We start from the raw sequence: 11603 nt of genomic DNA on the forward strand, positions 1-11603 counted from the left end.
TATATAAAATCATTATTGTTATATAATATTATTTATAGATTATATTACAATATATATTAAACTTTATGTAAAAACAAACAAAAATACATAATCAGTAGGTGTGTCTAAATTAACTCTAGATCCAAAATATAATTTTTTAATCATATTTTATTATCATATAGTTCCAAAATATAGGTAATCAATCAATCTGTAGGTGTGTCAAGACTTTCAACTGCTAGTAAACTATTCGATCTAGAATCAAAATATAAATATCTAAAGTCTGTTTTGTGTGTGTGTGTGTGTGTGTAAACTAAAACTATTTTAAAAAATAATAAATGCAATAGTTACGTATAGCATAGTTGTATAGTGTATCTATGTATGTAATAATTAGAAGTTTATCCCAAATTTTTAATAATATTTACTATTTTTATTGTAGACATTGGTCTTTAATGTCGTAACATGCTCAGTAGCAGGACGACTAAAATTCCCGTCTGAGATTTGCTCAAGCCTATTAAAGGAGGAAGTGTCGCGCTGTGTATTGTGAGATTATCCTGACTGGCCCAACAGGTCGCATGCAATAACCTCACCGTTGAGCTCAGGGGACGCTGCAAGCCAAAACACTGATGCAGCCCATCACAAGTGACTGAGCGTTTTCATTTTAGTAATGACTTTTGGGTGGCTTCAGATTAAACGTGCGATTCAAAAAGACAGTGTGCGTTTACTAAAGCCTTCAGTAATCCCATAAACTCACTCTAATGACACTGAGACGAGTACATGAGTGCTCCCTCATACTCTTCCTCCTGCTGATGATGCTGTGCAGAAGTGATCTACATTGTCTTGCTTTATTAATAACTGGTATGAAAAGTGACCTGGACATTTTTGTGCCATTCACATGCATTAGTGCAGTGATGCTGTGGCTGCATTACCACTGCTATCACTCACATAAATAGATAAATAGAATAAATAGCTGAATACAACTTAGCAACCAAAAAGCAGTGCCATGGCATTGCAGCGTGGGAGTTTTGCACATGCAAACACACTCACATTTCCAGAAAACACACAAATTATCTTTGGTTTATTGTCAGATAATGTGTTCATGCTGTGTCCACCATGTTTTTATGGTTCACCTAGTGTCAGTTTTAAAATCTACTGACAGCCAGTTTAGTACAGTATACATTTTTAAAAGCAATTTTGTTTACATAGTAGGCCTACATGCTTTCATAAAATGTTAAAACTTTGCTCCTGCTAACCAGATATTGATACTGATAAGTCAATTGAAAAACCCATGTTGGTTAAAGTGATAGTTCACCCGAAAATGACAATTCTGTCATAATTTACTCACCCTTCACTTGTTCCAAACCTGTATGAGTTTGTTTCTTCTGTTGAACATGAAAGAAGATATTCTGAAGAATGTAAGTAACCAAACAGCTGATGGTAGCCATTGACTTCAATTGTTTTTCTATACTATGGAAGTCAATGGCTACCGCCAATTGAACCATTTGTAACCATAGTTTTTATATATATATATATATATATAGTTATAAAAAGTGATATTTTAACAGTGATATTTTAACCTTGTTAATTGGTAAAGACAAGTTCTCTTACTATAAGGTGAAAATAGCCTACCAATAATAGATAATATGTAATTATATTTTACTAATAATAGACATTTTATTTAATTTTACAGTAAAATACTGTTAAATTTAAAGACTTATGAAGTAAAAAAACAAACAGTCATCTTAAATTTTACAGTGGAAAAACAAAACAAAACTGACATTCCCACAATTCCTTGCGTGATACTTTATGTTTGACGGTATTTTGTTCAAATAGCACGACTGATGTTTTTCGTCAGTTTTTGTTATTAATTATGGGTTTTATGTTGCATCTTATGTTGTTGAAATCAACGTTTATTGCATTATTTTAGTGTCACGTTTGTTACCATGACGTTGTTTTGCATTTGTTTTAGCTTTTACCTCAGCTTGTGAATGATTAGCTTATAGTTGAGTCTCTTTTATAACTTGTATTATTACGGTGGTTATCGGTATATTCTGCAAGTCACGTACAAAACAGATTTTATCACTTTAGATGGCATGCATAGTACATTAAATATAGGCTAGCAGTTTTTACCGTTCAGTGTAACGTTAGTTAAACCTAAAATGCTTTTATTGCGAGGTGCTGGCAACCACAGCTTTTACAGTAAGTTTTTTTTTTTTTTGCATTTTGTAAGATGACATCACATGTAGACAGTCATTTAGAAGAGACCTTGAGAATCCGCTCCTGCTTCATTCAACTCATGTAATCTCCAACCTGTTGGTTATTTGTGCGCCTCTCGACGGACTTAATCTGTCCAGACTGCAGCGGGCTTTTGGCAGGAGAGTCAGAGCGGGGCATCTCTTGCGCACTTGCCTCTAGGTAAGTTAAAGGACGGGACGCTGACCCGAGTAAAGACGATTCCTGTCCCATTCACAGAGATCAGACGAGACTGAGGCTGCTGCTAAAAACAGGTCAGACTTTAATTTACAGTGTTCATGCTGACGTGCAGTTATTGCAACTAATTATACTTGCATGCAATGCATGAGCACGGTAATTTAAAGTGTATTTTTTTATTTAATTTTTTTTGCAATAGACTATTTTATTGCCTGAGTGCACGCAACAATTGATGAAGAAATCAACTTTTCTTGGATAGATGACCGTGAGTGATTTGCATGTTAAATGCACACTTCATATGAAAGATTTTTGCATGCCGATCACACTGCATTAATTGCACAGGAATGTGCATCATTGCATTTCGGACGCGTTGCAAATGTCTGTTTCGTTGAGATCTGCGCAGCCTACTCTCTCCTCGCATGTCATTCTTTGTCACTGCTGTCCTTGCTTGAGCCTTGATAGTTTCTGCAAGAGACAGAGATCGTGCTGGAGTTGTTACAGACCTGAAGGTAAGGTCAAAAACTCGCTGTTTGTAAAAGAATAACCCATGCATGCATCAGAATGCACGTCGTGAATGATGATTAATTAATGCATCACGTGCACATTAAAGGTGCAGGCTGGTTTGTTCATGAACAGACTAGATCCCGTCGTCAGTCACTGAGGTGTATGGGGCATCTCGCACCGGGACATGCGCTGCATGATTTAATGATGCGTGCTGAGCTGCATGTTTATGTTGGTATGCGATATATGAGTGGTTAGTCCACAGACGCACTGTACATTAAAGGAGCTGCATCGTAAAGACAAAGCCAGGCAAGTTCAGAATGTTCTTTTTATGTGAGCAAAGAGAGACTGCAAGTGTAATGCAACATCTTTGCATTTAATTTTTTTTTTTTTTTTTTGTAATGTTGTGCATTGCAATATGCATTTTAATATTAGAATTTAAGACGGGAAAGATGAGTCGACTGTTTATGTCCAGTTAATGTTAGTCATTTGAACGGAAAAATAATGTAGAAAAGGGTTCTGTAGGCTAAGTAATCCAATCTTACGTTGAAAACTATAGGTTTGTCAAGGTAGTGTTAGAATGTTCTGCGAAATATTGTAAATATTATATGAAATTGTGAGTCAAATGGAGTGGGAGTTCTGTTTGTTTTGAACTTTTTGAAAAAAGTTATTTTAAAAATATTGTATTTTATTTGTTTTATTTTAAATTAATATGCATTTTAATTAAATGATATTTGATTGTAATTTATGTTATTATACTTTATTAAATGAATAAATTTTTTAATTATTGATATTCATTTAATTGTTGTATTTTTAATTATTAATATATTTAGAATTGTATAAAGTGTTTCATTAATTTTTGTATTGAATATTAATTCTAATTCATTTATAATTAAATTAATTTAATGTTTTAAATATGTATCTTAATTTTATTTTAGTTATTAATGTATTTGTAATTTTAAAAAATTCCATTATTTAAATGCATTTGTTGATGAAAATAAAAATGAATATTTTAAACAGTTATCTTCATTTGAAACTATTTTCAATTAATGTTTATTTTAATCATTAATATATTTGTAATTTTACAGATAATATTTTTATGAATTTCATAACGAATTGACATGCCTTATTTTTAATGTATGTTTGTTTATTTTATTTTTATTTATTTATTTGTTTGTTGACCAGTCTCTATCATAATTCTGCAAAGATATTGTTTATTGCAGTGATGATACTGGCTGCATGCAACTATGCGAGTTCACCCGAGTCCTTGTGTTCTTTGAGAGCTGTAGTCCATTCATGCCTCCTAATTGGATGTTCCTTTTCTCTTTAGGTTACCTAATTTGTTTATTAAGCAGTCTACTAGCGGTCTACTAATAGTCTACAAAATACTCCATTCCATAGGGTTTTCTCCACCTTGGGGTACTCAGTGACACGTTTAGTGGCAAACTGATGATATTTTTGGCTTTTGAAGTTATAAAATGCAGTTGACCTTCTGAACTCAGGTAGTGAATTGTTTTAAGGTCGATCCAGAAGATCAGTCTTTAACCTGTTATATAAGCGGAATGAAAGCAAGACTTACCAGAACTCAGTACTGCTAATCCCAGAGAAGTCGTTTTATGTCGTAAGACAAATCTGTATTTATATTTGAACTCCTTTTATGAAGAAACCTCAAAATAAACACAGTAAACATGGTGAAAAATAACCAGTCATTCCAGCTTTCTCCATTTGTGCTGTCTTTGTGTGCAGTTGATGGATTGTTCAGTTTTCTAGATGTGTTTTGTTGAAGATGATGACTTTATCAAATGCATTCAATCATTTGATGCATGTGGACACCTTTATATCCGGTTTGGACATGCAAAGGGTGTAGATTGGACAAAATCCACCTGCAAACTCCATAGATATTCCAGTTAAAATAGAATCAGAGATATTTCCTTTACAAATGTGCCATGCATCAATCATAAAAGTCACCTAAACTCCAGCATTAAAGGGGTCATATGATGCTTTTTTAAAGATCATTATTTTGTGTATTTGGTGTAACAGAATATGTTGACAAAGACTTTAGTCTTTGCCACTTCAGGGATCTTATCTATGCACAATCAGCTTGTAACACTCCAAAGAGAAAGGAAAACTTGAAATCGCATCATATGACCCCTTTAAGATACTGTACGTCACACATATACGTCTCTGTACACTGACCAGCCAAAACCTGATTAGCGTTTTCTGACAACCGTCTTAAAGCCATGTAGGACAGCCAATGAGAAGCTCTGGAATTTTTAAACAGGGCATCAGAGGTCAGTGACACACTAAAACAGGCTGATAGATGAACACACATCCAATCAAGATAGACTGTCTGTCTGTCAGTAGCTGATAATGAACATGAGACTTCGCCAGAGAGACTGAGCTGCATTCTAAAGGATGCAAAGAAGTTTTGATCTTGAGTTTCATCTTTAATTAGATATATTTATTAGAGATCAAGCCTCATGGCTCCTGGAATATTTGGGATTGTTTTGGCTGCAAGTAAAGGTATATTCACAAAGCTTTGAATTATTACTCACTTTTTCCGAACAGATCGAACAGATCATAGATGTAGGTCTTTGTTGGTCACTTTGTAAATCTTTTATGTTCTTTTTTTTTTATCCTCTCCAGAAATCCCTGTAGAAGCTCACGCAGAAATGGGCCGAAAGGAGGGCAACTATGATTGGAAAAAGAGCACGGATAACATCCAGGATGTGTTTGAATTCATGGAGGTGCTCGGATCGTAAGTACACAATTCGTTCTTCTTATCATTCATTTGAAAAGCTGGGAATGGTTTATTAACATACCTTTGTCAATAGGGTAAGCTTTAGTTTTTGGAAGTAAAAATATCCTGACGGAATTTATGTCAGAGGTACAATTTTATTTTAACAAAGTACACTGTAAAAAAAAAAAAAATTTTCGAAGTTGTAAATGAATCAAGGATTGTTGGAGTACATTTACCTGCAAACCTGCAAATCACATTTTCACTTTGTAATTCTTTTAAAAAGTTCTTTGTAATCATTTGTGAATTTTACTAGCAATCTCTGAGTCAAAATAGTTGTAGACGGTACAATTTTTAATTAGAATTTGCTCAATTTTACAATTACAAAGAAACAGCAAGTAACAGATTGAAATTCATGTGAAATTTTAAAGTAGAAGGACTGAATTCTTTTGTACAACATACACCAATAATCTGTTTTATTTACAACTTTGAAAAATATTTTGTAGAGTTTAAATCCTACATTAGCTTTTCAGTGTTGCTTAAATGTACTTCCCATAATAAATAAATGCATAAAATAATTTAAAGTGTTAAAGTAATAAAGTTTTGAAAAAGTTTACATTGCACATTTTTGTTTCTCAAACATTTAAATGAAAGAAAAAATTTTTTTATTAAGTGTGTTAGAGACATTTCCAAGAAAGCTGTTTTTGCTCACCCAGCCGGTAAAGGATTGACCCCGTAAATGCCTGTTTACCCAACTTTACCGGGTTTACACTGGCCTTTAGTGCTTTATAAGCTTGGCATTCAGGTCTTTGGCATTAGCGGTTCATTCAGAAAAAGCTCATGAGCTTTAATAAATCCTACATTAGCTTTTCAGTGTTGCATAAATGTACTTCCCATAATAAATAAATGCATAAAATAATTTAAAGTATTAAAGTAATAAAGTTTTGAAAAAGTTTACACTGCACATTTTTGTTTCTCAAACATTTAAATGAAAGAAAAAAAAATTTTATTAAGTGTGTTAGAGACATTTCCAAGAAAGCTGTTTTTGCTCACCCAGCCGGTAAAGGATTGACCCCGTAAATGCCTGTTTACCCAACTTTACCGGGTTTACACTGGCCTTTAGTGCTTTATAAGCTTGGCATTCAGGTCTTTGGCATTAGCGGTTCATTCAGAAAAAGCTCATGAGCTTTAACTGTGTCTTAACATTTTCAGTCTTGTGTTGTGATTTGTAGCAATTTGATAAAGAAAATAGCTTACTGAATCATGTGACTTTTTAAAATATTGATCTTATACGTTTAATACGCATAAACCTTTTGGAGGCTGATTCCATTGAAAAGTGTATCACTGTTGGTCTGTAATAAAACATTGATCATTTCAACATGAACTCAAACAATTGCATGAGTTTGTAGGCGGGACTACCAGTTTGATCAGCCAATAGGAGGCAGATGGAGCCTATCTGGAAATGTTATTTCAGTTCTGTTTGTCGATGCCTTCCTCACTTTGAATAAACATGAATTATGATTTAGATTGTGAATAAACTGTTTAAATGTGTAATCTCAAATCCATTATCCCATCTGAGCAACTCGACGGGTCTCAGACGGTGAACCAGACACCAGTGATCCGGCCCTGCTGTCCTGAATCGGTTGAAAGAAAGCCGACTAGACAGTGAGCTCAGCAGACATGAGCAGCTGTACATTGTCTTTGCTGACTGTAGAGCGATCACCAAGCAGTCCCTGAAGACAGACACTGTGAGATCAGCACAAGCGTCAGAAACAGCTATTTGGGACCTTGATTTCCATTCAGGTTTCCATTCATGACTTAAATGATCAGCTACTGTGGGATTGGAATGTCTCAGCCAAACATTTGATTGGCTGATGTTGAGTTTTATTCAGTTAAGTCTGTACACTCTCAGAAAAAAAAAGGTTCAAAAGCAGTGACTGTGGAAGTACCTTTTCAAAATTGTACCTTTTAGGTACTAATATGTACCTTTGAGGTACCAATATGGACCCTTTAGATACAAAGTTGTACCTTTTGAAAAGATACCTCCCCAGTGACAGCTTTTGTACCTTTTTTTTCTGAGAGTGTAGCATTCAGGTCACCCTGCGGCTGTCGTTGTCATTGTATTGGTCTGTAGGTGAATCAAGGGTAAAGCAGAGGTTAAGACACCTCCAGACCGGAGTGTGTTAATCGCTTTGGCAGACAAGAACAGGGATCACAGGTGTCAGGGAATGGCTAACGGGATGGAGACAGATTTGCGATAATCTACCGGACATGGCCTGCAATGGGCTGTCTATTGCTTTGATACTGCAAGTTATTATACTCGATTATTTTCATGAAATAAGGCAAGGCACCCCATGAATAGGGTACAAACTAATAAATATGACTATACCTTACTACTTGATTGATTACATTAATAATTGCATTTATGTTTTCATTAATGTTATTTGTAAACAAGTCTAAATATCTAACTATTATCTAATTAAATATTTGCTAATTTGCATACATTTTCAGAATGGTAATCTGAACATCTGATCTTTTTTTTTTTTGATGTAAAAGGAAATTTTCACTCAGAAATTGCTAATGTATTTCACAAATATTTACAAAGAAATGGCAAGTAACACATTGAACATTAAACATTTTGAAGTAGAAATACTGAATTTCTTGTCAAATGTACTCCAATAAGCTTTATTTACAACTTCCAAAAATCATTTTACAGTAGAGTTACAAAAGGGATTTTTTTTTCGTCACTCCATAAATCGGAAAATACTGTAAACAGTTAGAAAAATAGGAATAAAATGGTGCATAAATTGTATAAAAAAATACTGAAAAAATAAAAATAAAACTAATTTTGAGAAAATGACCTAAATAGATGTAGTGCAATAAAATAAACACTTAAAAGTCTATTTTGCATGTTTTGACTAATTTTTAAAAAATCCTCAAAAATGGCCAGTTCCAAAAAATAGAAAGAAAAAAAAGTTATTGACTGTAGTGTATTGCCTTAATTAGCATATAATGTACTTAATTTGATTATTTTAAATCTTAATTATTTTTAGTAATTTTTAAATGAAATGTAAATTTTTTTTTTATTTTGCCATCACTATTTATTGTTTATATATATATATATATATATATATTATATATATATTTTTTTTTTTTGCTGTTGTGTTTTGCGACCACATTCACCTTGTCCTCAAATGTGAGGTGCGAATTAAAAACCAAAAACCTGAGTTTACAGTTCACACAGGTCCTAAAGCGACATAATTATCTAGTTTGAGGCATAAACTAGTGTGTCTAGAGAGCTCTGTCACAACCTGCCCTTGCCTGTGGGTGTTAGTGGCACCAGCGGGGCATTATGGGCCGTAGGGAGTGCTTTCCACTGACAAAAACAACCTGAATTAAACTCCCACAATCCCTCAGCAGGCTTCTATTGGACTTAACACCCATCTGGATGAAGTACAGCATCTAAAATTGGCTTATATTAAGGTGCGAGTGATTGTGTGATGAAAAAAAAAGTGTTTTTATGTATTTCATTGGCAGTTTTCTTTGCCTTTGGGCACATTCTGTGCACTGACCTTCAGTTTGAGCTGAGTTTTTATTATTTATTTATTCATGCATTTCATTGGAATCCACAGTAGTTAATGAATTGAGGACTTTCTAAAGGATTATTCACTCCTGACCGCGGGTGAAGGTAAACACGCATCTCTGAGCTTTTGCATTCAGTGCAGGAAAATGGTGTTGTGGGAATATGTGTTAGGTGTCAGGGAGATGGTTGTTTCGTGCCGCTTCATTTGTGCGTGAGAGGCCGAGATTGATTGTCGGAAGGCAGGTGTGATGTAGCACAGGTGTGATTTCAACCAGGAGTCCAAACCATTATGAATTCAGTGTTATATCAAAAATATATACCTACACTGCAATAACTGCTTATATTTTAAGTAGCAAATGTTATAAAAAAAAATTTTATACAGTTACAAATAATACATTTTGTGAGATGTACACTAAAGTTACTCTAAAGATATACTCTTTTAATATTTATAAAAAAAATTTAAAAATAACACATTTAGTAAGATTTACACTCAAATTGCATTGTTTCTTTCAAGATGTATTCTCTTAATATTTATTGAATATTAAGTAGCAAATGTCATTTAAAATTTTTATACACAAAAATAATACATTTAGTGAGATTTGCATGCAAATTACACTATTATTTTCAAGATATATTATCTTTATATTATTTTCATGTTATTAAAAAATTTTAAACGGTTAAAAAATTATACATTTAGTGAGATTTACACTCAATTACACAATTGTTTTCAAGATATATTCTCTTAATATTATTTTGATGTTATTAAAATACTTTAAACAGTTAAAAAATAATACCTTATTGGGATTAACACTCATTTTCAAGATTTATTCTCTTAATATTTATTTTAAGTAGTATATTTTATTAACTTATTTTATACAGTTAAAAATAATACATTTAGTCATGTTTACACTCAAATTACACTATTATTTTCAAAATATATTCTTTTAATATTTAAGTGTTATTAAATTATTTTATACAGTTAAAATAATACATTTAGTCATATTTACACTCAAATTACGCTATTAGTTTCAAAATATATTATTTTAATATTTATTTTAATGTTATTAAATTATTTAATACAGTTAAAATAATACATTTAGTGAGATTTACACAAAAATTATACTGTTTTATTTTCAGTATGTTTTCTTCATATTTATTTTTAGTATATATGATTAAAATATTTTATACAGTTACAAATAATCCATTTAGTATGATTTACACTCAAATTATGCTATTCTTTTCAAGATATATTCCTCTAATGTTTTTTTTATATTGTCTGAGAAGTTATATTTTATGCAGTTTTAAGACTGTCTTATTCGTCCAATCCCAGGCTAATTGTAACCTAGCCAGCTGACCTGGTTGCGGGCCTGTGTTTATCGATGCACCTGGAAACCCAAGCCATTACTGTTTCCATTACGTAAAGGATTTCACATGTAATCTTTATCCCAACTGACCAAATGACCCATTTACAAAAAGATGCTGTTTAAAAATTGGATTTTCACGGTGTAAAATACAGATGGGAAAGGTTCAGCTATTAAACACTGATAAGAGTATTACCTGAATAATATGCAGATTTGCAGCAGGTAAACCTGTGATAGCACATGTAATCTCAGCAAGCGTTCTTTATAGCCTAGATAAGACTGTCTTATTCGTCCAATCCCAGGCTAATTGTAACCTAGCCAGCTGACCTGGTTGCGGGCCTGTGTTTATCGATGCACCTGGAAACCCAAGCCATTACTGTTTCCATTGCGTAAAGGATTTCACATGTAATCTTTATCCCAACTGACCAAATGACCCATTTACAAAATTAGTTTGTAAAATCAAGTTTCTTAAATACATTTTTAAATTGTCTGCAGTATGTCAGAGTCAGTTTCTTCAGTATTTGTTATGGTGCTCTGATTAATTTCTAGGATGTTGCAAAGATGTTCTAGGGTTGCTTGCTATTGTTTTTTTTTCAGTTTAAGTTTAAGCACTAAAATTACTGGAAATAAAAAAAAACTAGAACTGAACTAAAACTAAAACTGATATCAAATAAATGAATAATACTAATTAAGTATTAAACAATTAATACTACTGAATTATATTAAAGGCAGGGTATGTGATTTTTCAAAAACACTTTAGAAAACTGATTCGGGCCGAATAGCAAAACAAACTTGTAGCCAATCAGCAGTAAGGGGCGTGTCTACTCGTGATGTGGAGGAGAGAGCTTTCAGTGCATGGTGGGACGGACATTAGCCGAGCCGAGCGACAGAAAGATAGAGATGGCGGATAAAAAAACAAAAGAGGAAAACGTCTGCGGAACGACAAGGCAAGAAGTAGGACCCGTGTAAAATATTGGATCAGCTTTCCAGTGCTGGAGAGAACTCAAGGAGCGGA

General features: G+C 33.1%; 1 protein-coding gene across 5 annotated transcripts in view; it reads left to right on the forward strand.

Moving 5' to 3' along the window:
• Nucleotides 1–1500: 1500 nt before the first annotated feature.
• Nucleotides 1501–11603, forward strand: part of LOC107754893 (calcium/calmodulin-dependent protein kinase type 1D-like) — a 20611-nt gene continuing 10508 nt past the window's right edge. The window contains exons 1-3 of one of the 5 annotated variants that reach the window (XM_016571507.1): nt 1501–1516; nt 5384–5430; nt 5554–5665. In XM_016571507.1, coding sequence (XP_016426993.1) covers nt 5388–5430; nt 5554–5665 — 155 coding nt within the window. In that variant the 5' untranslated portion in view covers nt 1501–1516; nt 5384–5387. The other 4 variants (XM_016571508.1, XM_016571509.1, XM_016571505.1 and 1 more) reach the window with 4 other exon arrangements.

This window comes from Sinocyclocheilus rhinocerous, unplaced genomic scaffold (assembly GCF_001515625.1).
Source record: "Sinocyclocheilus rhinocerous isolate Xijiao unplaced genomic scaffold, SAMN03320098_v1.1 scaffold2788, whole genome shotgun sequence".
NCBI lineage: Eukaryota > Metazoa > Chordata > Actinopteri > Cypriniformes > Cyprinidae > Sinocyclocheilus > Sinocyclocheilus rhinocerous.